The sequence below is a fragment of the Nyctereutes procyonoides genome, unplaced genomic scaffold (genome assembly GCF_905146905.1).
Source record: "Nyctereutes procyonoides isolate TBG_1078 unplaced genomic scaffold, NYPRO_anot_genome, whole genome shotgun sequence".
Classification (NCBI taxonomy): Eukaryota; Metazoa; Chordata; class Mammalia; order Carnivora; family Canidae; genus Nyctereutes; species Nyctereutes procyonoides.
In genome coordinates, this window is record NW_026575049.1 from 23,746,556 (window position 1) to 23,773,057 (window position 26,502).

Here is a 26,502-nt window from a genome sequence, read left to right on the forward strand (position 1 = left end):
GTTACTCGCTGGGTAATGAATCCCCTTCTCATTAGCCCTACGGTGAGTAGCAGAGCGACCGTTAAACCAAGAGCCCAGTCCCTTCGCAGTTCGTCTCATTCACTTAGTTGATTTTTTATGTCACTCTCCATTTTATTTCTTCGTCTGGGGAGAACCGGGAACCGTAGGTACTCCGACCCCCCCGTATGCAGATAAGCAGCTGGCGTCGCAAAGGCTCACGGGGATCTCTCCGCCCCTTCCGGTTCTTGTCTTGGTTTGAGCTGTCGCGAGAGTTCGTCGGCCGGACGCCGGAAGCGGCTCGTTGCTCCGTAGCGGCCGAAGGGGCGGGCTCGAGGGCTGGGGGAGTCTCAGCTGCTCGCGGTTCGCTCGGCGGCGCAAGATGGCGGACATCTCCCTGGACGAGCTCATCCGGAAGCGCGGGGCTGCGACGAAGGGGCGGTGAGCGGCCCTTTCTCCCTCCGGTGCTCAGGGCCCGTGGCCTAGCGGGGCTCGGGGCGGGGGAGGGAGCGGCCCGGGAGCGAAGCGCAGCGCCGTGTGCGCCCGCCCCCTGCCGCAGCCGCGCTCCTCATTGGCCCGGCCCCGCCGCCTCCGCGGGCCCGGCCGCCGGGCGGTCCACACTGGCTGGGAGCGCCGTCGCTCCGGGGAGGCCGGCGGGGCCGGGGCGGCGGGGCCGGGGCGCCCGGGGCGGGGGGAGGGCTCGCGGGGTCTCCCGGGGCCGCCCGGTCCGGGGGGAGACTGGCCCTGGGCGCCGCGCTGCTCCTCGATCCCCGCGCGGCCTTGGGGTTAGGACGGCCGAAGTTTAGCGGGGAAGTGACCCGCTCGGGCTCCGCCGATCTGCTGCCGGCGAGGCCGCGACCCAGACCTCAGCTCGCAGGCCCTGCGTGCGCTCCCCGGCTCCGCCGCCCCCGTTAACCCCCGCCTCGCTCGTGCGGCGGTTCAAGTCCCCTGAGCGCTTTGGTGCAACCACCGTGCCGTTTTGCCCCCTTTCGCAACCGTCCCGGCCCCGTACCGTATTCATATTTCTCCATTTTGCAGATGGCGAGCTTGAGGCCGGGAGAGGTAGAGGGACTTAACCCGAGGCCACGAAGAGTTCGTCCCCCTGAAAGTTGGGGGGCTGCGTGCCTTTTAGGAGCTGGCCGAGTTGGCCTCGGGCTTGGGCAAGAAAAAAAAAAAACAAAACAAAAACAAAACAGGTGGGCCCGGAGGTTAGAGCTTCTTGATGGTTGTCGGAGAAGACTGTTCTGGCTGAGTGCGGAGATGATGTGCGATGAGGTGCCCGGAAGTTGCTCCGGACCCTTAAACGTCCCTCATTTCCAGCTCCAGCTCTCACCTGTTTGAAGTGGGACTGTGGCCTGCAGTTCTCCAGCATACGTGCAGTACTTCACATGTCCTTGTAAACTGCCTGTAGAAATGTTAGACACGGTCTTCTCGGATCGGAAGTCATTCACTGAGTAGATGCTTGTTAATACCTCCCGCCTGCGGTGGTTAGAAAGTAGATCCTCTCCTTGGCTAACAAGTGCATCCCCACCGCCCCCAGCCCCCTGCACACATGCACTGCACCTGCCGCCACGGCGTAGTTCACCAGCCAGCTCTGCACCTGGCTTCTGGTTCATAACAGGCACACAGGAACCGTTAATTTGCTCAGCTGCTCTCTGAGTAGCTCTCTCCTAGGTCTTCCCGCTGGTAACTGGTGTGGAATTGGTGCTCGGTCCTCTGGCCACTTCTAAGACTGAGTTTCATCAGTTTGATGGACAGTTGCTGAATGAACCGGCTACCCAGGACGTGCCCTTTCTGCAGTCACCCCCCTCTGTTCCTGACTGCAGACGGTCTGTACTGTCTGTTGGGTCTGTACTTTGTTGGCTCCGATGTGTGCAGAGTCTGGTGTTGGGCATTCGGTGAGGATCCGTGGGATGACCGGGCACTGAGCCACCAGGACGACCTGGTGCCCTGGTGGGCCTGTTGTTGGGTTCTGTGCCACCCTGGCAAGATGACTTCAGAGCTGGGACGTTTCCTCATTTGTAGTAATGGTTTCTGGCAGGTTGTTGAGAAGATTAGGTTTGAAAATATAAAAATGTTTTAAAGTTTGCACCAAAAAAAAAAAAATAAAGTTTGCACCAGGTAGTAAGTGTTCAGCAAATGATAGCAATTATTGTGGATCTTCCCTTTAAAGGAGGAGAAGCCCAACCCCTCCCCCCGATGGGGAACATTAGGTTAGTGTTGAAGCCCTAGAGTCAAACTAAGATTTCGATTCCCTTCTCTTACTTTCCACGTGATCTTAGGTTACTTAACCATTCCATATCTCTTATTTATAAGAATAGATATTTATTAGGTGATTGCTAATGTAAAATACTTTGAAAGTATCTGATGGTTTTAAGTGTTCAATTAATGTTAGCTCTAATCATCATTACTGAAGGCTTTTAAATAGAGTAACTTTCCAGTTTTGTGTAAGAATATGTGAGAATATTACTCTGCTCTTACACAACAATTGGATTGGGGGATTGTCCAGAGACTAGAGCTGTCTATGTGCTAGTTTGGCCTACATGCTGTATTTGGATTAAACCTGGTAGAAACTTCAGTTTTGGGCGCCTGAGTGTCTCAGCATCTGCCTTAGGCTCAGGGTGTGATCGCAGGGTCCTGGGATCAAGTCCCGAGTCAGGCTCCCTATGGGGAGCCTGCTTCTTCCTCTTCCTGTGTCTCTGCCTCTTTGTCTGTGTCTCTCGTGAATGAATAAATCTTTTTAAAACTTTTTGGGTTTTGTTGTTGTTGTTGTTGTTTGTTTTTTTACCTTGCAAAGCCAGTGAACTACATCTAGGGCATCCCTGTCGAGAACTGAAAGGTCTCAGCTAATGGCAGTGAACAAATGTCGTTTCCTTCAGTAACTATATTGTCTTACATGCTTCCTGGAAGAATTCTTCCTTCCTGGGAACTGTGGGATGGCATTGCATGGAGGTCCCAGGAAAAACTTTGTGCTTGATAATTTAAGTAGAGCCAGTGTTTATCTCCAAAAACTCTTCCTCTTAGTGGAAATAGCACAAGAACCTGTAGAAGTGTAGGGACACCTGGGTGGCTCAATGGTTGAGCATCTGCCTTCAGCTCAGGGTCCCAGGATCAAGTCCCACATTAGTCTCCCCTTTACCTATGTCTCTGCCTTTCTCTCTGTGTCTCTCATGAATTAAAAAAAAAAAAAAGGAAAGGAAAGAATGAACCTGTGGAAGTGTAAATAACGTGTTTCCCCACAGGTCATGGAATGTGCTTGTTCTTTAGTGCAGCCATTCTGTTTTGTGTTCATCACACCTTGTAAGTCTAGAAAGGGGTCATTACCATTATTACCAGGGTCCTGAATTAATCTTATCAAAAGATTTCCCTGGGGCAGCCTGGGTGGCTCAGCAGTTTAGCACCACCTTCAGCCCAGGGCCTGATCCTGGAGACCCAGGATCGAGTCCCACGTCGGGCTCCCTGCATGGAGCCTGCTTCTCCCTCTGCCTGTGTCTCTGCCCCCCGCCCCCTCTCTGTGTCTCTCATGAATAAGTAATAAAGTCTTAAATTTATATATATATATATTTCCCTGATTAACCTGCAAATAGAGAAAGAGTTTTGTGTGATACTTCACTCAGCCATGGTGAGGCGCTGTCCCTCACCATGCACAGCTTGATTTTGGTGACTTTGGTTGCCCAAGACCTATGGAGGAGTCTCCCCTGGACAGCTCGCGGCACCAACTGCAATGCGGGCCTGTTCTTGTTGGTGTTTTCCTTAAAACATGAGGGTACTGCTTCTGGTCAAGTTTGCAGAGTCGCCCGCCCTGGTTTGATTACTTTAGCTCTTGGAAGATAATTGTCCACTGCCACCTTCTGGTTAGAGAATGTTCATGAAAGGCGGCAGGCCATTGTAGTGGAAAGGTTGGGCATGTGCTGCCCTGAGCAGCTCTGGCCCAGATGCCCTGTCTGGGGAGTTCTTGGAGCTGTGGAGAAGGAGGTCGGTCAGCTTTTCAGTTCAGGCCAGTGCTCTGGTCCTGATACTTATTGCTTGTTTGCTTGTTGAAATAAGATAAAAGAAATGTAGACCTAAAACAAAGGGGAGGAAAATTAGTTATTATGTAACATGGAGGGGAAGAAATAGATTTAAGGGATGCCTGGTAGCTCAGCAATTGACATCTGTCTGCCTTCGGCTCAGGGTGTGATCCCAGAGTCCTGGGACCAAGTCCCGCATCGGGCTCCTTGCGAGGAGCCTGCTTCTCCCTCTGCTGGTGTCCCTGCCTCTTTCTCTCTGTGTGTGTCTCTCATGAATAAAAAAATAGAAATCTTTAAAAAAGAAAAAAAGGATCTAAAACAAACATTTGCACAAGACTTTCTTGGAGGGTAAGGGGATGCTATCCTGTTTCTCTTTGTCTGCAAAGTGCCTAATTCAGGATTGATTCTCCATAACAGAACTAAACCGTGTTTTCTCCATGTAAAGGTGACCTCAGCACACACAATTCTAAGCCAGAGACCCTATGCATTAAAATCCACCTTCTGGGATCCCTGAGTGGCGCAGCGGTTTGGCGCCTGCCTTTGGCCCAGGGCGCGATCCTGAGACCCAGGATCGAATCCCACGTCGGGCTCCCGGAGCATGGAGCCTGCTTCTCTGCCTGTGTCTCTGCCTCTCTCTCTCTCTCTCTGTAACTATCATAAATAAATAAATTTTTAAAAAAAATCCACCTTCTACTAATAAACCAGGGTTCCCCTTTATGGGCCTGGATCCTTTGGTCTGGACATCTGTCCAGAGCCAGCTCTGGTTGGGGTGTGGCAGAAAGCACTGAGGTTCCAGTGGGGACATTGGCACTGTCACCCCCAGCGCCCTTCCCAGGACCCCATGGAGTACCTAGTAGGGCCCTGGAACCAGGGTGGGTGCATTGTTTCAGTGTGGCAGGGTGGGGCAGGCCAGAGCCTTGCTCCAAACCTCCCCCACCCTTCTCCCAAACATTTACTGAGGCCCAAAGTGCAGAATGTGTTTCAGGAACATCAGATAGTGTGCAGTGGGAGGTGAGGCTGCAGGCAGGAGCTGGGGCCAGTCCAGAGGCTCTGCTGAGGGGCTGGGCTTTGTTAGGAAGCCCTCCGCGGTTCTTGGAACAGGAGGGTAACACCATGGACTCTGTGTTTTGGAGACCCACTCCTAGCAGGAGTGTTTATTTGAAAAATTCCTGATGACTAATGCCTGCCTTGTACCCAGCACTGTTGCCTGCTGGGATGAATAGCCGTCTTTTCATGCAAGAGGAGGAGCAGTGATTATAAAAAGCCTGAACACTGAAGCCCCGAAAGCTGTTCATGAAAGGAGTTGAAAGAACTGGTGTAACCAGGGAACTGAATGCCACGAATTGAGGGGAAGTAACTTAACTCACGCTCCTCCATCCCCAGCCACGTCCCCTCCCTCTCTCAGATGGACCTGTTGTACTGTTCAGAGAGATTCAAAAGACCAGCACAAGACATCTCGGTGATCTTTCTTGCCACACAAGCGGTCTGGTGTGTGGGTCCCGACTGAGCACACTGGGCCATCCCGTGTGTGCGCTCACCCTCTGGTTACGGGAGTGTGTGCTGTGGCCCTGGACGTGACTGGAGTCCTAAGCTCTTCCTTAGCCTGGGGACAGTATGCCTCATTAACTCTTCAAGTTCTGGTCTTTTTTTTTTTTTTTTTTTTTAAGATTTTATCATTTATTTGAGACAGAGACAACACATGAGCAGGATCAGGGGCAAAGGGAGAGGGAGAAACAGGCTCCCACTGAGCAGGGAGCCCAATGTGGGGCTTGATCCCAGGACCTGGAGATCATGATCTGAGCCAAAGGCAGATGCTCAACCGACTAAGCCACCCAGGTGTCTCTCAAGGTCTGGTCTTTGTTTTTGACTCATGCTTCATTTTTGGTGCTCTAACTAGTTTCAGGGAAGTCCAGTGCATCCTTCAGCGGGACCCTGTCATCTGTAAATAACAACCTCATTCTCTCAGGGTGAAAGGAGAATGTCTGGGGTCCCTGTAGGGTCCCTGGCACTTGGTGGGCGCTCAGGACCAGAAAGTTCTTCAAGCCTTTTTTTCATCTGCCTGGTACAGGGTTGACCCAGGCGAGAAGATGCAGGGTGTACCCCTAAGAGGCTCCTGGTCCTGCAGGAGGTGTGGGCTTGGAAACAGATCCTCCTGATTCAGCACAGTAAGTGCCTCAGCTGCATTGTGTCCAGGGCTCCACTGCCCCAAGGAGGGTGCCTCGGGCTGTGGAAACTGGTAGGGGACAAGTGAGGGAATGCTCTTGAGGGCAGGAGGCACCCCAGCAGAGCTGTGAGAGCCAGGAGGCTGCAAGCTCTGGGCTATAGTAGGCGTCGTTCACATGACCTCTTCCTGAGCACACTGGGCCGGGTCTAAGCCTTCTCACCACCGTACAGGTGTCTAGTTTGTGGTGTCCCCAGAGCCTTCCTCTTACAGCAGGAGTGCTTCTCACCATACTCTTTTTTGGTGACTTGATTTCCCAACCCAAGGCCTCTGGCTTCAGAGAGGTCCCGTGCGTAGTAGATGAACAGTTTTATCTGGAGTGCTTTCTGCCAATGCCGGTTTCATCTGGATCTGGACAGTAAATGTTGATCAAAATCTTTCCCTATTTTATGAGTAGGAGGCCTTCAGTAGTAACTTTTGGTCTGAACTGATAGCCTGTTGCTTTTCTTTGATGGGCATCATCAACAGATGTAGGGAGCTGGAAACATTACAAAAAACAAAGCAGTGGGATTACCTCACCTGTCAGTGGGTCCTGGGGGGTAGGGCTTGATTAGGAAGTTTGTGTGCCTTCCATAAATTCCAGGGGCCCCTCAAGTAGCTCTGGGTTTCAGCACAACCACAAAGCATAGCCCCACCATCGCCAAGGCCTTTCAGACCATGAAACTGAGGGCGGACACTCCAGGGGTGGGCAGGTGCTGTCTGCCACACGCACCTATTTCTCGCTCCCTGATTGGGGCCTCTCTAAACACTCCATTCCTTTTGGTCTTGCTTCCCTCCCTCCTTTCTTTACAGGAGAAAATAGGACAGGGACCAACAAGCAGGGCCTCTCACCCTCACCTAATCTGACTTTACCTCTCTCTTCCACCTGGTTCTTGTGTGGACCCACTGGAAAGTATTTAAGTCCTAAAGTAATTTGCCTTTTTTTTTTTTTTTAATTTGCCATTTTTCAAAGAAAAATGGTATGTGCATCACTGCCTTGGGCAGTTTTCTGGCATACTGGAGGCAGCAGGTGTTTCCACTGGTCTAAGGATAATAAGATGGAGGTCACATTTGCCTGTGCTGGTACCTTGGGTATGCTCCTGCTGTCAGCACAGGAGCCCGTGGGCAGTCTCCTCCAGTCGGTTGGGGAAGGGTGAGGCAGTAAGGAACACTCACTGACTGGCCTGCTGTGTAAGAGGCCTCCCAGGAGAGCTGGACACAATTGTGGGAAACCGTATAGGAACCTGTTTGGTGGGGTTTTGCCTTCTAACACCAGGTGGGAGATGGTGAACACTGCCATAATCCAGGGTCACTGATGGAGTCAAAGATGCAGATGCCCAGGCCTTCACCCAGCTTTTGGATTCGGTAGCTGTGGGGTGGGAACTGGACAGCTGTGTTTTTAAGTAATTCCACAGGAGTTTCTAATGCTCAGCCAGGGTGCAACACCACTTACAAAGCGCTGGGCCCTGAAACAGAATGAGCCTCATTCTCCCCCTCCCAGTCCAGTGGGGAAGAGAAAACAAGCAGATGTGTTCTAGGCATAAAGGAGGGTTGTCCTCAAAGAATCAGAGAGGGAGGGTTTCCCAAAGAGGAGATGTTGCCTTGGGAGCTGGAAGTCCCGGGCGGGGCACCCGCTGCCTGAGTAGTGGTGACGGTGGCTGAAGTAGAGAGGCCTCGTGGTGCGGTGGGCAGGTGGAGTGAGGTAGCCACCGGCAGACCCCAGGAAGGACTTCAAGGGTTGTACTTGGAAGCGTCTTCGCCTTCCTCACAAGCCACTGAACGGCCAGTAGAGGAACCCCCAAGGAAATGGGGCCTGTTTAATAGAGTTTAGTTCATTTCCAATCTTAACGGTTTCTGAATTTGACGTTCTTGTTCCTAAGTGTGACAAATGCATATTTGGCCTTGTCCCTGGTTCCTGGCATGTAGTTCCTAAAACTCTAGGGAGTTTCCTAAGTTACAAGGGTAGTAGGAGCACCTTCTGTTCTAATGAGGTGATGGTTGATGGGCCCCTGGCTAGCTACAGGATGGGGGCTAGTTGCCAGAAAGACCTAGGCATGATTAGTTAGAACTTGGAGCCCTACCTCACTCCCCTCTAGGGAGGGACGGGGGCTGGAGATTGAGTTAGTCTCCATTGGCCAATGATACAGTCAACCTTGCTTACATAATGGAATCTCCATAAAAATCCCTACACAGTGGAATTTGGGGGAGCTTCTGGGTTGGTGAACATGTCTGTGTGCTCGGAGGGTGGTACACCCAAAGTGGACATGGAAACTCCACATCCCTTCCCATATACTTTGTGTGTCTCTTCTATTTGGCTGTTTCTGAATTGTATCATTTATAATTAATAATAGTAAGTAAACTGCTTTTGCTGTGTTCTATGAGCCATTCTAGCAAATTCTCAGACTTGAGGTGGGGGTATGGGTCCCCTCACCTCTACCTGGTCTGTCCAAGTGTGAAAAGCCCAGGATTTGGGACTGGCATCTGAAGTGAGGGCATTTTCATGGGACTGAGCCCCTAACCTAGGGGGTGTGCCCTGACTCTGGGTAGGTAGTGTCAGAACTGAATTGTAGGACACCTGGTTGGTGTCTAGAGAGTTCAAGAACGGTTGAAGTGAGGAAAACACCCACACATTTGGTGTCACAGTGTTGTGAATGGGAACAGTTTGGACAGTGGCTCTCTTTCTTTTCTACCAAGTCTTTGTGTCTTCAGTCTGTTACGGAGCTAGCTCCTGCTCCCAGCCCAGGAGGGCATCGGCCGGCACCGGAGGCCTGGGTTTGCCAGGGGCAGGCTTGGGACGGTTTGTTAATTGTTGCCTCTCCAAGTTGTTCAGTCCACATCACAGGGTACTGAGGGGGGTGACTGGGAGCATGGCTGTGGAAGAGCTTTGGAAATTGAAGGTTAGGGTATTTGGGGGATATGCTTTTTTTTTTTTTTTTTTTCCTTGTGGCTAGCATCATTTGGAGGTTACTGTCCCTGATGTTATCTCAGAGCACCTGATCTAGGGAGCAAAACAATCTTACCTAAGTGATAGAAACCACTAGGCCCTTCTTCCTAATTTTATTTGCAAGGCAAAGTGAAAAGCCGTAAACTAGGAAAGAAGTTGCAATATAAGTTTGTTTCAGAGAGTGAGCTGATTTCTGGTTTCTCCAGGAGCTCCCCTGCCCCCCATTCCCAGTATTACAAGGGCTCAACTTCCTTCAGATCAGCTACAATCGATAACCCAGATCCGCTTCATATTGCATTTTTTTGCTTGCAGTCTCAATGCCAGACCAGGAGTCGGAGGTGTTCGATCTCGTGTTGGGATCCAGCAGGGCCTTCTTGGCCAGCCAGCACGCACAGCCACCTTCCAGCAGAGGTTTGATGCCCGGCAGAAGATTGGCCTCTCGGACGCCCGGCTCAAGCTGGGAGTCCAGGATGCCCGGGAAAAGCTTTTGCAGAAAGATGCTCGGTTCCGGATCAAAGGGAAAGTGCAAGATGCCCGAGAGATGCTAAACTCCCGCAAGCAACAGGTCACGGCACCCCAGAAGCCCCGGCAGGTGGCCGATGCCCGGGAGAAGATCAGCTTGAAACGGAGTTCCCCAGCCACCTTCCTGAGCCCACCCATCGGGACAGTGACCCCTGCCCTGAAGCTCACCAAAACCATCCAGGTAAGTGTGGCTCTTGCCATGTATTCCTGGGGAGCCAGCAACAACCGCAGATTCAGGCAGGGAGTGAGGGCCAGGAGAGTTTGGGCAAAATGACAGTTCTCCCAAGGGTTGATATAGTAACCATATGGAGGAGGGGAGGCAAGGTTTTCATCTAGTTTTGTGGAGAAGAAAGGGGACTCCAGGAAAAGTCAGTGACTTTCTCCATTGAGCTAGTGAGGGAGGGAAAAGAGGGGAGAGGATGGAACACTTGTGGGGCGTGTGTTGTGCGGCCAGCACTTAACACATAGAACTTTATTTCTCTCTCACTGTGACTCTGGGATCATTACCACAGTTTTATAAAAGAAGACTCTTGGTCTCAGAGATGAGAATCATTGTGCAGTAGGAGTACCAGGGTAGGAGCCTAGGCAGACCTGGCTCCCCCATTCAGTGCCCTGGCCACTTGCACAGCTGCCAAAGGGAATGAAGACAATATTTCGTCTTCATAGCAACTCTGGTAACAGGAACAGCAGCAGCTGTGAACATGTATTGAGCCAGGCTCGTGGAGCAAGACCATTAAGCTTTCTGTGACTCCTGCTTCGGGCATGAGGCACTCTGGAGGGCTTTTCCCACAGACCACAACTGAGTGCCACCATATTTCAAGTTCAGTGATTCCTTACTCCTGCAGAACAGACGTGGACCCCATGGGAAAAATTATGGTCTCTGTGTGTTTCTAGGTTCCACAGCAGAAAGCCATGGCACCACTCCACACCCATCCTGCTGGAATGAGGATCAATGTGGTCAATAACCACCCAGCCAAACAGGTGAGAGAGTGAGCACACACCTACATGTGCATGAGTATGTTGTGTACTGTGTGTAGGTGTACACGTGCATAGGTTCTGGAGACCTCTGCTGGGCAGATTAACTGAGCTTACCCCAAGGTTTCTGGTGTGAAGAATTAGAGGAACGACATTTGGTTTTTTGTATTTTCTGAGTTTTATTTATTTTTATTTTTTCAAAGATTTATTTATTTCAAAGAGAGTGAGTGGAATAGGGGCAGAGGGGGAGAGAAGGTGAGAGAGAGAGAACTCAAAAAGACTCCCACCAAGCACAGGAGCCCATTGACCCTGAGCTAAAAGCAAGAGTCAGACACAACCTACTGAGCCACCCAGGCACCCCTGCAAATTATGAGTTTAAAAAAAAATACCGGGGATCCCAGAGAGGCTCAGCGGTTTAGCGCCTGCCTTCGGCCCAGGGCATGATCCTGGGTTCCCGGGATTGAGTCCCACATTGGGCTCCCTGTGTGGGGTCTGCTGCTCCTTCTGCCTGTGTCTGCCTCTCTCTCTGTCTCTCATGAATAAATAAAATCTTTTTTAAAAAATACCTCTTAGAATAGGGAGGAGGTGAGTATGTAAGAGGCAGAGAGGCAAATTGGAAGTCTTCTACTTTTTATTATTAAAATAGTATGTGCCAAAAAAAAAAAAAAAGCTCAGTATGTGCTTAATATAGAACATTTGTAAAATCGAGAAAGTAAAAAGGAAAAAAGAATTCTTGTGCTCCTTCTCTCCAAAGCCAGCTGTTGTTGAAATGCTGCCCTGGCTCCTTCCTGGGTTTTTGGTTTTTTAAGTGTCATTATTGTTAAGTTAATGCCTACTTGTAGTTGTGTGTGTATTATTATCCAATTTTGTGTTCTTCTGTTTTCACTGTATAGCTCAAGCACTTCTGTGATTCACATTTACTGTAAACATTTTTAATAACTGCATAATCCATTGAATTAATGTTTCAGTTTTTAAAAGCCATTCTCCTATAATTTTCACTGTTAGAAACCCTGCAAATATCTTTGTGGCTAAAGCTCTTTCTAGAGTTTGGATTTATTTCTGTAGGCCAGACTGCCTAGGATGGACTTTCTAAACCCAAGATTGTAAACACCTGTTTTAAGGTTTTTCTGGGTGTTGCCCACTTGTGGGAAGGTAATTCTTATGAACCTGGAGGTTGCAGCACTTTTGTTAGGCCCTTGTGGGTGGAGAGCCGGCCTGTCAGGCTTTGACTCCCAGGCCAGTGTCCCCCGGTCCTTTCCCTCCACCCGCTTCTCCCTCCACCAACCTGCTCCACATAGTTTACTGTTCTTGCTCCAAATGTCCTTTGAGAGCCTAAGGCCACATTAGCTTTCTTTTTGTTTTTAATGTTATTCCTTTTTTTTTTTAAAGATTTTATTTTATTTTATTCACGTGAGACACAGAAGCAGAGACCTAGAGAGAGAAGCAGGCTCTTCTCATGGAGCCCAGTGTGGGACTTGATCCCAGGACCCGGCATCATGCCCTGAGCCAAAGGCAGATGCTCAACCGCTGAGCTACCCCAAGTGTACCAGCTTTTTCTTTTTTCTTTCTTTTAGAATTTATATGATTTGGAGGAAGATGATGACTCCGTAGCTCCCATTCCTAGTAAACAGATGAAATTTGCAGCCTCAGGCAGCTTTCTCCACCACGTGGTAAGGCATTTTATGTTTTTGCTGCACTCACCATGTGTATCTGGTCAGGTGGATGGGAGAGGTGGTGGAGAGTACGGCCTTTCAGTTCACAAGTCTGCATTTGTTTCATGAGATTTTCAGAGTTGGCACTAATCTCATCCCTGGTTTTGTAAATACTGAGACCAGGGCATCCAGTGCTATGTCCAAGGTGCCACAGCTAGCCTGTGGGTAGCCTGTGGCGTCTTGAGGCTGCTAGCTGCAGCCTCCACTTGCTGCTGGAGACACTTCAGGGGCAATGGGAGATGCCAGAGGAGGGGATCCTGTTTCCTCTCCTCTGGCAGGAAATTCTGCATGTTCCCCTTCCCTCCGTGGTCAGCAGCTCTGGGCCAGTAGTCCTATTTTTCAGGAGAGGGAGCAGGCACAGGGGGATGAAATATGCTCAGAATCTCCCAGCTTACAGATAGTGGATCTGAGTCAGTCCAGCCCATGCCGTCTGCCTCCCTGGCCGCATCTGTCATACTCCACTGGCTGTCAATATTCAGAAAGCAGCTTGAGAAATGTGGGGTCCAGTGTGAGGAGGACATTTCATTTGATTCAGAGAAGCTGGTGAATCACCCCTGCCCCACACTCTGCCTCTCTGGCTGCTGCATCCCTTCCTTCTTCCAGAGTCAGTACCTGGCAAGTTCTGTCTTAAGTCAGCAAGGCCACCTGCTACTTTTGCCTCAGACATCTTTTGCCTCTGACACATTAATATCAAGGAGTTTCCTGGTTTACATTTCCAAGGGACCACATCCCCAGTTAGGGGCAGCAGGAGAAGGAGGAACTGTTTTTTTGTTTTGTTTTGTTTTTAAGATTTATTTATTTATTCATGACACAGATTGAGAGGAGAGGCAGAGACATAGGCAGAGGGAGAAGCAGACTTCTCGTAGGGAGCCCGATGTGGGACTCGATCCCGGATTCAGGGATCACGACCTGAGCCAAAGGCAGGCGTCCAACCGCTGAGCCACCCAGGCGTCCCGAAGAACTGTTTCTGCTGGTCTGCACGTGTTGTCTCTGCCAGCATGTCCTTCACAGCCTGGGAGCTGATAAGGCCAGGGCTGTGCATGGTGCTTCAGTGTGGCAGAAATGGGGGCCAAGAAGCTGGGAGTCTGCCTTTCTGAAGAGTGGGTTCTTGTGCCTGGCCAGCTCAGAACTGATGATTATTAGCCCATTGTGATAGAAGCATATGCTTCTGTCATATCTGAGAATGAATTGACTCTAAGCTTTTGGCCTTCTGATGAGTCCCAGATTGTAGGGGTTTCATAAAATCTAAATGGTATGGGTATACCTGTGGCTCCAGGCCAGACCTGCATGGAAGTTTCTCACGAAGGGCTTCATGCACTGGAGAGTGACTTTTTTTTTTTTTTTTTTTTTTTTTTTGGAGAGTGACTTCTATAAACATGTTGGGCAGACTGCATATCTCCCCTCCCTCCTCTTCCTTGGGGGAAGTCACTGGTGGCTTTTTTGGCTCCAAATCTCTAATGGAGTTGGGGAGTTTGGAAGCCTTGGGGGTGGTGGTTGCCAGCCACATAGGGCTTCTCTCTTGCCTTCTCTAGCTTTTCAGATTCTTGTCCGCCTCTTTGTTTAGGCCGGGCTGAGCAGTTCCAAGTTCTCCATGTCCAAGGCCCTCCCTCTCACCAAAGTGGTTCAGAATGATGCTTACACAGCTCCTGCCCTCCCCTCCTCTGTTCGGACAAAAGCCTTGACCAGCATGTCTCGGACACTAGTGAACAAGGAGGAGCCCCCCAAAGAGCTGCCGCCTGCTGAGGTGAGGTGAAGGTGAAGGAGAGGAAGTGACCGCATCCACTGAGAGTCAGCCTGTGCTGGGTGGGCAGTGTATCATGTGTACTCTGTGGAGTCCTCACAGCACCTCCGGGAGGTGCGCATTGCCACCGCCATTTTACAAATGAGTGCGCCAAGACTCAGTGACCCCTGCCCTCAAATGCTTCTGGGCCAGTGGGGGAAATAGCTGCAGATAGAGCAGTTTTGGTGATAGAACAGAGGTCTGCCCAGAGAAGAGCAGCTGGGAGTACTGAGGAAGGAGCATTTGATTCTACGGGGCAGGTTGGAAAGGCTTTAAGGAGAAAGTGTCACCTGAGTTGGATGGGTCTTGAAATGTGATTGGCATTCCATGCAGAGGCTCAGAGGCATAGTGGTGGGGCATGATTGTGACAGGCTCTCTAGGAGGCTTTCCTCTGGGCCTTCTTGTCACTGGCCGGAAGTGCATGCTGCTGCTGAACCCACAGCTATTGTCTGATTTTGGGAACTGTCTCCTCTGGCAGCCTGTCCTCAGCCCCTTGGAAGGCACCAAGATGACCGTAAACAATCTGCACCCTCGAGTCACTGAAGAAGACATTGTGGTGAGTAGTATGTCCTGCCAGAACTTTAGATTCAAACCACTTCTGTGTCAAGGGGCCCCAAGACCACCCCCAGGTTCACTCTCTAAGACTCAGAGGACTCCTCATAGAGTCATGTCAGGGCTAAGGCTTATTACAGGATACAGCAAAATCAGCAAAGGGAAAGGCTTATGGAGCAGAGGCTGGGGGAATCTAGGTGCAACTTTCTGTATTCCTCCTGAAACGAGTCACATGGAATGTACTTTATTCCCCCAGCAACGAGCTGTGACGCATGAAACCAGGGAGCTCGTTACAGACTCAGTGCCCAGGGTTTTTACCAGGAACCCGTTGCGTAGGCATCCTTTGCCCATGCATACCAGCATTCCAGAGTGCCAGGAGGAAAAGCAGGTGTTCAGCATAAACCACATTTGCACAGTTTATACTCAGTGAGCCACTCTTATCAATTAGGGTGGTGGGAGCTTTCCCCAGTTCCAGGTTCCCAGCCACCAGCCAAGATCCAGCCTTGGAAGCAGGTCTTTTAAAAGATAGCAGTCAGGCTGGCTGTGTTAACTGTTCTTTGCAGCTTCTAAACCAGGGCCAGGGCATTGTGCTGGATGGGTCTTGACTGGGATCCTCTAGTCCCATGGCTTACAGCCCCATTGTTCTTATTTTCCTGTGGGTCTTTAGAACTTCTGCTTCCTCTAGGGGTTTTCATGATTCCAAAGTAAAAGCAGTGAGACAGATTGGTGTTATCTGGTGATTGGCCCTTCTGGATTGGCCTGGTCTGTTCTGTCCTGCCCTTACCCTGAGCCTGGTAAGGATGTAGCCAGGACTTCTCTTCCACCTTGTTTTTGTTTTTTTGTCTTTTAAATAACACTCTTAGTTTAAAAATCTACATACCCTTTTAACTCGGAGCTGTTGAATCATAGAAGAAATGCAGCTGCACTCCAGCCTCTCTCTGAACTGAGTTTCAAGTTCTTTAACAGCCCATAAAAGCCACCACGTTTGACGTTTCAGGTTTTAACTATGAAATATGAGTGCTGTGTGATAGCTTTGAGAAGTAAGCAGGCTCACCAGGAAATGGTACACACAATGGAAATTGTAGCCTCCTTTGTCTAATACTTGGCAAATTAATAGAGAATTAAAACAAAGTTTTTTCCTGATTATAAAAGTAGTAGTAGCTACTGTTTATTGAGCACTTATTATGTGGCAGGTAATTTGTATGCAAGATCTTTGAAAATACAAAGTAGTGGGAACTGACCACCATTCAGAGTGGACACCAGTAATAGCCACCGTCCCTTCTTTACCTATGTGGATAATGTTTAGAGAACAGTAGTAATAAAATTGGGATCACACTTAGTATTCAGTTCCATATCTTGGTTTTGGTATTTAACATTTTCACTTTATCACAAAACATATTGTTTCAGTGACCTTCTCAGAAACCATTCTGTCCTCATAACAACCTGGTGAAGGGAGTCACAAATGAAGAAATGGCATGGGTTGCTAGTCGGCCTTTGTGATCCATCTCCTCATTGTCTTCCTTCTCTGGCCTTACCTCCTGCCCTGGAAAACAAGGCAGGGGCGGGGAGGTTATCAGGGGACATGAGGACGATAGTCACACACATGTACAGAGAGCACTGCACTAAAAAATGACTTTTCAGCAACCCTGGGAGGAAGGTGAAACCATTCCTTTTCCTTTTTTTTCCCCCCAGAAGAGAAAACTCATGGTCAGAGAAGTTAAATAACTTGCAGATTCCCTGGTGACATATTTACCACTGCCTTTGATGAGCTACACGTTCCTTTGCATGACAGGGCCCACAGAGAAATTCTCTGTTTCCCTTGTTGAGAAAGTGGGTACCAAAGCAGGAAGACTTTGGGGGTGCCTGGCTGAAGGACACAGGGACTTCAAGGCTTGTAAGCCCAGACCCGTGTCCTACTGCCAGCTCAGCGTGCTCCCTCATCTGGTCCCACTTGGAGAGGCCTGTGGATGTCCCAAGGATACCGCCCAGACCGGCACCTCCCCACATCCTGGGCGCTGAGCATGTTCAGCTAGAGTGTAGCCACCGGTCTACCCAGAGCCCTCTCTGAGTGTGTAGATGGCAGGCAGGCAGGGTAATGGTTCCAGATTCTTCTACAGCCCTCACCCATCTTATTCTTTGCAGGAGCTTTTCTGTGTGTGTGGAGCCCTCAAAAGGGCTCGGCTGGTCCATCCTGGGGTAGCAGAGGTGGTCTTTGTGAAGAAGGATGATGCCATTACTGCATATAAGAAGTATAACAACAGGTGTTTGGATGGTAAGTCAAGGAGAAACCAGCCACTTCACCTTCCCGCTGCCCACGGCTCACTACCCAGCATCAGGACTTCTGAGCAAGCTTTCCTCTGAGATGAGTGGAAGGACTCCTGATGCATTCCTCCCTCTGGGGTTTCCCTTGCACAAAGAGGACATACAGATGTGCAGTCCCCTGAGCTGCTGGTTTTTCAGGACCTTGGGTTTTCACCCAGTCCTAGGACTTCAGTTTAGCGAGTAGAGAACACCATTTCTCCGTGGGTGGTTCTCTTAGAGGTGTTGCTGGGGAAGCCAAAAGTCCTAGCCGTCTCCTTCCAGATGTTGGTCTCATTATTTCTGGGCCAGTTTCCTCAAAGGCCTGAAGCCTTGTCTAACTGTTAGCACCTGGGTGAGCTCTGCTCCTGGGGAGCAAGCTACTGATTTTACTGAGCTCAGAGTCACATTATTTATCTCAGGATAGCCTGTGGAGAGAAACTGTCTGCTGTGTCCCTTTTGTCCACTGGTTCTTTTTTTCTTTATTTTTATTTTTTTCACTGGTTAGTTCTTTCAGTGTTTATTGAGTACACTTGTGGACCGGGGACCTGTGCTAGAGATGCAGAGACTAATGTAACACAGAGTTTTGATTTGCATTTCCCTGTTGGTGAATGATGTTGAGTATCTTTTCCTGTGCATATTCATCATTTGTATATCTTGGAGAAATGTCTATTCAGACTATTTGCCCACATTTTTTTTTTTTTAAGATTTATTTATTTATTAGGGAGAGTGAGCACACAGAGGGGGAGGGAGAAACAGATTCCCCACTGAGCCGGGAGCCTGAGGCAGGGCTCAATCCCAGAACCCTGGGATCATGACCCAAGCCAAAGGCAGACACTTAACCAACTGAGCCACCTAGGCACCCCAATATTTGCCCACCTTTTGAGTTTAAAAAAATATATTTTTAAGAATTTTTTTTTTAAAGATTTTAATTATTTATTCATGAGAGACAGAGAGAGGCAGAGACACAGGCAGAGGGAGAAGTAGGCTCCATGCAGGGAGCCCGACGCAAGACTCGATCCCGGGTCCCCAGGATCACGCCCTGGGCTGAAGGTGGCGCTAAACTATTGGGCCACCAGGGCTGCCCTAAGAATTCTTTATACTTAATTCATCTCTTATCAGATTACTGATTTGCCAGTATTTTCTCATTCTGTGTTGTCTTTTCCCTCTTTTTGATCTATGCATTTACAGCTATACATTTTTCTCTAAGCAGTGCTTTAGCTGCATCCCATGAATTTTAGTATGTTGTGTCTTTATTTTCATTCATCTCAAAGTATTTTCTGAATTCCCTTGTGATTTCTTCTTTGACCTTTGATTATTTAGAACTGTTTAATTTCCATGTTTTTGTGAATTTGCCAAATTTCCTTCTGTTCCATTAGTGTTTAAAGAAAATATGTATTTTGCTGCTGGTAGGTATCTGTGAGGTCTAGTTTATAATGTTCGAATCTTCTGTTTCCTTGTTGGTCTTCTGACTGGCTCTTCTTGCCATTTCTGAAAGTGAAATATTGAAATCATCAACTTGTGAAATAGTGAAATATTTCTGAAATATTTCTGAAATGAAATATTTCATTTCTGAAAGTGAAATATTGAAATCATCAACTTGTTTACTTTTTTCACTTGTGTGAGTTTTGCTTTGTGTGTTTGAGGGTTTGATGTTAGTTGCATATGGTTATATACGTATATGTTAGTTGTATGTATGTTTATAATTGCTTTTTTCCTGGATTGGCCCTTTTATCATTACAAAATGACCCTCTTTTTCTCAGGGCCCCTGGGTGACTCAGTTAAGCATCTGACTCTTGGTTTTGGCTCAGGACATGATCTCAAGGTCAGGGGTCAAGTTCATTGGGCTCTGAGCTTTTCATGGAGTTGGTTCATGATTCTTTCTTCTTCTTCCTTCCTCCTGCCCCTCTCTACTCACCTGTGTGCATAACACATGCTCTCTCTCAAATAAATAAAATCTTATAAAACAAAATAATGATCCTCTTTGTCTCTATGTAACTTTTTTTTAAGTATTTTGTCTTATATTAGTATAGCTACTTCAGCTTTCTTAGGGCTGCTGTTTGGGTGATATATCTTTTTTCATCCTTTTACTTTCAACCATTTTATATCTTTGAATCTAAGGTGTGTCTCCTATAGATAGCATATTGTTGGATCTATCTTTTCTTTTAATCTAGTTTGACCATCTCTGCCTTTTGGATTATTTAATCCATTCCCATGTAATGTAGCACTTACTTTTTTTTTTTTTTTTTTTTTTTTGCATGACATGAATATTTTCTAGCATGACATTTTAGGCCCTTGAAAGATTTTTTTCACTATATGTTTTGAGTCACTACTGTAACGGCTGCTCCAGGGTTCACAGTGTATGTTGTAGTTTACCAGAATCTCTTTCAGATAAATACTAATTTAATTCCAGGAAGGTAGTAGAAGTGTTCCCCTCTATGGTTCTATCCCTCTCCCTCCCTCTTGTGTGCTGCGGTTGCTATGCTTCTCACATGCTGTGTAGAGGAACAGTGCGGTTTTGGAGCAGTTAATCCTTCACAGACAAAGTGGAAGTCTGTACATTTGCTTTTGAAGTCTTTTTTTACTTAGTTTCACCACATAAACATTTTCCTTTACTACTTCACAAATGGGTTTAGAGAGAGTTCTCCCTTCAGCTCTCACCTCCTGCTCAAAGTGAGGTCTGTTGCCACGTGCTCTTTTGTGGGGACCTCATGCCCTGGGATCCCCAAAGCCTGGCACCCCTGTCTCCCGTCATGGAGCCAGAGCTGCCAGAGTAGGGTGTTGATCCTTGGTGATGGAGTGGGCAGCTCTTGTCCTTTCGTCTTGCAGAGCCCTTTCCTTGTTGGTTTTTCAGGGCAACCAATGAAATGCAACCTTCACATGAATGGCAACGTTATCACCTCAGACCAGCCCATCCTGCTGTAAGTCCTGAAGGTGCTGGGGACCGGGCGGAGCTCTTCTCCAGGTTTATGCTGTGTGGTTGGCTCTTGATCCTGCAGGGATTATGCCTGCAGCACCGCTTCCCTCTCCGTTTCTTCTGCGCTGTGGGCGGACGGGCGTCGGGCTGCTGAACTTTGTACAGAGTGGTGGTCATTTTCGCGGGGGATGGACCCCACGCTCAGCTTTATGATGTAGAAAGTCCTGTGACGGAGGTGGGAGAGCAGCCAGCTGTGTGTACCGTCCCAGTGAATGGAAAACCACCTCATGGGCTCTGATGGAGGTGGTGCACAGTGCCAGCCCTTGTTTTAGGACACGCGCCTACGCATACGTGCCTGACCCAGGACTGGGGGGGTTTTGAGGCTGAGATGCATAAACTATAGATTGGCAGGACATCATTTTATAGACAAGGAGACAAAACCTCAGGAAGATATTAGACTTGCCATGGTGGGAGGGGCAGGCCGAGTTTGAAATTTAGAAAAGCCAGAATTTGAACCTCGGATATTGAATTGTGTGATTTGGACAAGTTTGTTAAGCTATGGTGCAAGAATAAGTTGTATTCTGGAAAATAGGGGTTTTATGACCTAATACGTTTGGGAGCCATTGGGATAAACAGCAAAGTTGACTTCTTTACTTCAAGACTTCTCGAAATACATAATTTGCTGATGTGTAAGTGACTGTCTCTGAAGGGCCTGCAGCATTTCTTAAAACCCCAGATCACAACAGGCTGCATTTCGATTTTGTCATCAGCAAATCCAAAAATGATAGATTTCCTATAGAATGTAATGAGATCAAGGAGTACAGAGCACAGAAAGCATTCTGTTCAGCACCTAACTTTCCTAACAAACTTAGTAAACAGTGAGTTCCCTCCCCATCTGAGGGAAAACTGACAAGGATTTTGACTCTTCTCTGCTCTCCACAGACGGCTGAGTGACAGCCCCTCAGTGAAAAAGGAGAGTGAGCTGCCTCGCAGGGTGAACTCCACTGCCTCCTCTAACCCTCCTGCCGAAGTGGACCCCGACACCATCCTGAAAGCGCTCTTCAAGTCTTCGGGGGCCTCTGTGACTACGCAGCCCACAGAATTCAAAATCAAACTTTGAGCAGGGGAGTGAGGCAGCCAGAAGCAGGGGCAGAGGAGGGTGGCTCTGTTTCCTAAAGCAAAGCTTGTGACCAATGGGCCGTCGGACTGGAAGGCCCTGAGCGTGGGAAGGGCCGCCAGGGGTAGAGAACTTCCTCACTGGACGGGACCCACCTCTCTGTTTTGTGTCCTACCCTGTGCTCTTCTGTACGTTAACATTTCCTGTAGTCTGTGTCTTCTCCCTCCACCTCCTCACCAAGGTAGGCTCGTGTTGCCCAGAGCATCCCTCCCCCCTAATCTCAGCTCCAAGCAGATTTCTTGTCTGAAAATGGTACCCTCAGTTCTCTGGCTGGCTTTTTGGGGGCCCCATGGAATGCAGGGCTGGGGCCTCTGTGAAGGACACTTTTCTCTGGGAGTTGAAGAGCTGCCTCCCCTTTCTGTTTTTTTAAACTTTTAAACGAAGTTGGGAATGGGAGCCCCTGCCCTCCTAGGGGAAGCCAGATCAGTGTGAGAGCTGTGCCGCTCACCTACCTGGTCATTGCAGGTGGCCTGGGTGGGGATCAGGCCACAGCGTTCTTGTCCTCTCGCCACGACTGGCTCTAGACAGTGTGGTCTGGGCACACATGGCAAGGGCAGCGTGGGGCTGCTGCTGGGAAGAGCATCCCTGGCTGCCAGGTTATCTGAGAGGGCCTGGGCCATCTCTGGTGTCTCAGTCAGCTCTCACGTTCACGTTTCCCTCTCCCTGGGTTCTGCTGTGTGCCCTAGCCCAGCTCTCAACTTTCTGGGTCTCAGTACCAGGAGGGGCGTGCACCATTAGCCCTCCCAGTTCTCACCTGGCATGGCGCTCCTCAAATGCCAACTCTCCGCTAGTTGAATTTTTTTTTTTTTAAAGGTCTGCCTATTCTGTGACTCTGAGGGCCTGTGGGATTATTTGAATGGGAGATGTTGACTTCCTCCCTCTTTGTTTTTGGCCTCGTGCCTACAGGACAATAGGAATGCTGAGAGAGGCACAGATCCAACTGCCACCAAGGGGCGCTGTTCCCAGTGTTGTGACTGACACATCCATCCTTGACCAGAGGGGTCTTGCCCTGCCTTGGGAGCAAAGTGCGCAGGGATTGCTGGGTGGTAGGGAGGGAGTGGAGAGAGCAGAGCTGACCTCCCAGGTGAGCTGCTAGGCTCTCCCCTCATAGTGGTTCCAGGTGTTTGGGCAGAACTGTAGCCACCACGGGTGGCCCCTGCATACCAGAGTGCATGGCTCCACTGCCCTCAGGCTCCTGCCACGTTGTTGGGACTGCGGAAGGAATCCAGGCTGGCAGAGCCGGAGCGAGTTGGGCAGCAGGCTCGGGGATCTCTACCGAAGCAGCAGCAAGCACTGTGAAAGGCAGAAGTCTAGGAAATAGAGGGGACCTGAGACACAGCCTTTTGTGGCCTGCTTGAGGCCAGTCCAGGGAAGACACATCTGGAAACTCATGTTTCAGAGTTCTGTTTAAGCAGGAAGGACCCAGGCTTTGAACACCGCCCAGTCCTCAAGGTCTGAGGTTGCTCAGGCTTTGGAAAGTTGCTCAGTCCATGGAAAGTACCTGATGGTGCTCCACCTTCTGATTCTTTAAAGAATGCTGCTTTTGTTCCCTTGTTCCCTTTTCCCCCTTTGAATGGGTGCAAACTTACTTCTCAGCAGCCGGAAAACATTCCTCCTACACTTTCCCCTTCTTCTTCCACGAGAACACCCACAAGGCAGGAGGACCTGGTTTTTCAGGTACTAGGGACAGTTGGATCACTGCTTGGACTCTGCTTCAAGTAGGGATGGTGAATATCCTCCTGCCTGCATGGCTTTACCCTCCCCTCTCCCCCACCTGTACCACCCCGTCCCCCAGCCCCGTGCCAGGCTGCTCTGGCTATCACAGAGTTCACTGAGCCCAGCTGCAACCCTCTGGCCATCCAGACCCTGTCCTCTGCATAGCCATATGGTACATTGCAGGGTGGAGCCTGTTTGCCTGCCCTGCTCTACAGGGTGTCGTCATGGAAAATGGAAGAGAAGGTGGTGGGCCAATCCTCGTGTCCCTCTCCACCTCCCACCCCTCCACATTCCTCGTGTGTATCTCTTGTTCAAAAGGAGAGGAAGAGACATGAAGGGATGGAGGAGATATGTTACTTACCCATTTCTGAATAAATATTTGTTATTCCTACCTTTGAGCTGCTCTTTCTTAAAGAATTCTGAGTAGCCCTGTGGGACTCGGCACTAGAAAACAGGAATTTGCCTCTGCTTTACTGCTTACCAGCTATGACCCTGGGGCATTTGCTCACAGGGCTTGCTGAACCCCAGTCCCCACAGCTGAGGATGTGAGCATTGATGTCTGTGAAGTACCTGGCACAGTAACTTGGTACGTTCTGGGCCTCAGTTGCCTCACTGGGTATTAAGTATGGTCCACTCCAACATAGAATTAGGTCTGTTCGTGAGGAACAGGAGAGCCTGAATGTTGCCCTGGTTTGAAGAAGTCCGATTAATGGGTGAAACTTATCTCTTAGATCAATTATGCATTAGAAAAATTAATTTGTTGATGGTTTTTGTGTATGTGGTAAAATATACATAAAATTTACCATCTTAACCATGTTTTAAGTGTGCTCTTCAGTGACATTAAAAAGTCATATTGTGCAGGTCACCACCATCCATCCCCATACCCTTCATCCTGTAGATCTGAAATGCTGTTTCCATTCAACAACAACTCCACATTCTCCCCTCCCCCAGACCCTGGCAACCATCATTATACTAAGATTCTGATTACTCCTAGAAGAAGAATCCTACAATATTTGTCTTTTTCTGACTGGCTTATTTCATTCAGCATCATGTCCTTAAGCTTCTTCCATGTAACATATATCATTTTTCTTTTCCAAGTTGAATACTACATTGTATGTGTATGCCACATTTTACTTGTCCCTCTGTAGACAGGCAATCAGAGTGCTTCCATGTTTTAGCTGTTGTGAATAATGCTGCTGTGAACACAGGTGTCCAGATCGAAGACCCTGCTTTCAGGGGCACCTGGGTAGCTCAATGGGTTAAGCATCCGACTTCCATTTCAGCTGAGGTCATCCCCTCAGGGTTGTGGGATCAAGCCCTGAATCACACTCCACGCTGGGCATGGACTCTGCTTAAGATTCTCTCAAAAAAGAAAAGACCATGTTTTCAATTTCGGGGGGGTCCATACTCAGATTAGGAATTGCTAAATCATATGGTAATACCTATTTGTAATGTGAGGAGTTGCTATTCCAGTTTCCACAGTGGCTTTACCATTTTGTATTTTCATATTGTTTATTATGGTGTAAGTGGGACAACTCTTCTTCTGGGAAGGTGGAATGGAAGTACTTAATCCCTATCCACTAAATAGAACCCTGGAGATTTTATATAAAACAGAAGACTGAACGGTGGAGAGAAGGTAGACTGGCTGGGGACCCGGAGACTCCGGGACCCAAGGAATTACATTGGGCTCCCTGAGTTTTCTTTTTGCTTCACGTTGCTGAAAAGGCAGACAAAGCCCCAAATAAGGGCCAGAAAAGGAAGAACTTAGCAAGACTAACTCTAGCCAAACCACAGAAGAAACCACCCTGACTTGACCAACATAAGCCAAGTTGGGAGCCTAGGCTTCCATCCTCGCTAAGCTGTCCTGGGGGTATCCCAAAATTCCTGCTGGGGTGGCATCTGAGAAGGTCAAGCGGGGAGCTAGAACTCGATGTCAGTGGGGGCTGTAGGAGAAATGAGGCACCCCCCTGCCCCACCCTGGGTGTCCGCAGACCTCAAGCAAGGAATCTGAACTCCAGCCACACCTAGTAGTAATCAAGTGGTGCCTTGCCATCCCCGTCAGGAGGTATGCTGTAACAAGATGCAGTCTTTGTTGCCCAAAATGTCCACATTTCAATAAAAAATAGGCTGAAAAGACCAGGAAAAAAAAAAAAAAACGGTGGGAGGAGAGAACACTGAAATGACAGATGTTAGAATTATTTGGCAAGGACATTAAAGCAATCATAAAATTGTCAACAATTATGAACACACTTGAGAAAAAAATATAAAGTCTCAGCAAAGAAAGTATAAGGAATCATTTAGAGCTGAAACATGCAATTAACAAAAAAGCAATGCAGGAGAAAGAATTCTTGAACTTGAAGATAATAGAAATTACCAAATCTGAACCGAAAGGAAATGACAAAAAAACACTTCAGGGGCCTATGACAAAAAATATAAAATCTAAAAAATCATCAGAGTACCAGAAGGAGAGAAGAAAAATTAGGGCTGAAAAAGTAGTTGAAGTAATTGCCATATATACTCACCAGATGGTGAAAGATCTAAACCTGTAGGAAGCTCTGAGGATCCCAAAGAATAAATCCAAAGAAATTGAAACCAAGACACCTCACAGCCAAACTTCTGAAAACTAGGCAAAAATTTTAAAAGCAAAAGAAAAGGGATGCCTGGGTGGCTCAGCGGTTGAGTATCTGCCTTTGGCTCAGGGCGTGATCCTGGGGTCCTGGGCTCGAGTCCCACATCGGGCTCCTCACAGAGCCTGCTTCTCCCTCTGCCTGTGCCTCTGTGTCTCGTGAATAAATAAATAAAAATCTGTGAAAAGGCAAAAGAAAAGTGACACGTCATCTATAAGGAAAAAAACAATGTGACAGGTTTCTCATCAGAAACCATGAGGCCAGAAGATAGTGGCACACTTTTCATATAGTGAAAGAAAAGCTTCAATCAAGAATTCAACATCTAGCAAAAAATATCTTTAGGGATCAGGGGTAATTCAGACATTCTCAGATAAAGGGAAACTAGGGGAATTTGTTGCCTGCCAACCTACCGTAAAATAATGGCTAAAAAAGTTCTTGGTGTACCTGGGTGGCTAAATTGGTTGTGTCTCCCTTCAGCAAAGGTCATGATCTCAGCGTCCTAGGATCTAGCCCCACATCAGGCTCCCTGCTCAGCGGGGAACCTGCTTCTCCCTCTCCCACTCCCCTTGCTTGTGCTCTGTCAAGTAAATGTATATAAAATTCTCTAAACTTAAGGGGAAAAAAAAGGAGACTATCAGAAAGGAACGTAGAACAGAAAATAGTAAAACTATAGGTAAATAAAACACCTTCTTTCTCTTGAGTTTTCTAAATTGTTTCTAAACTTTGGTTGAAACCAAAGTTATAACATTGATGTGATTCTCAATGTACATAGAGGAAGCATTTAAAACAATGACTTTACAGGGGCACCTGGGTTGCTCAGTCTATTAAGTGCCTTCAGCTCAGGTCATGATCCCAGGACCAGCCCCACATTGGGCTCCCTGCTCCGTGGGGAGCCTGCCTTTCTATTTCCATCTGCCTCTCCCTTAGCTCATGTTCTCTCTCTCTAAAATAAATACAATCTTAAAAAAAGATTATAAATAAGGGAGGGCAAAGGAACTAGAAGGAAGGTTTCTACCTTTCACCCAAACGGATAAAATGTCAACAACAATATATGGTGGTAACAAGTATATATGAG

The 26,502-nt window shown here is 48.4% G+C and overlaps 1 protein-coding gene across 2 annotated transcripts; it reads left to right on the top strand.

Moving 5' to 3' along the window:
• The first annotated feature begins 297 nt into the window (after positions 1–297).
• Positions 298–21,339, top strand: POLDIP3 (DNA polymerase delta interacting protein 3). Of its 2 annotated transcripts, XM_055329159.1 has the most exons (9): positions 298–438; positions 9,464–9,854; positions 10,568–10,654; positions 12,223–12,318; positions 13,925–14,104; positions 14,619–14,696; positions 16,835–16,964; positions 19,845–19,911; positions 20,850–21,339. In XM_055329159.1, the coding sequence occupies exons 1-9, from the start codon at positions 380–382 to the stop codon at positions 21,025–21,027; spliced, it is 1,266 nt and encodes a 421-aa protein (XP_055185134.1). In that variant the 5' UTR covers positions 298–379; the 3' UTR covers positions 21,028–21,339. The 2 variants fall into 2 exon arrangements, with proteins under 2 accessions (XP_055185134.1, XP_055185135.1); XM_055329160.1 differs by lacking the exon at positions 12,223–12,318.
• Positions 21,340–26,502: the final 5,163 nt, after the last annotated feature.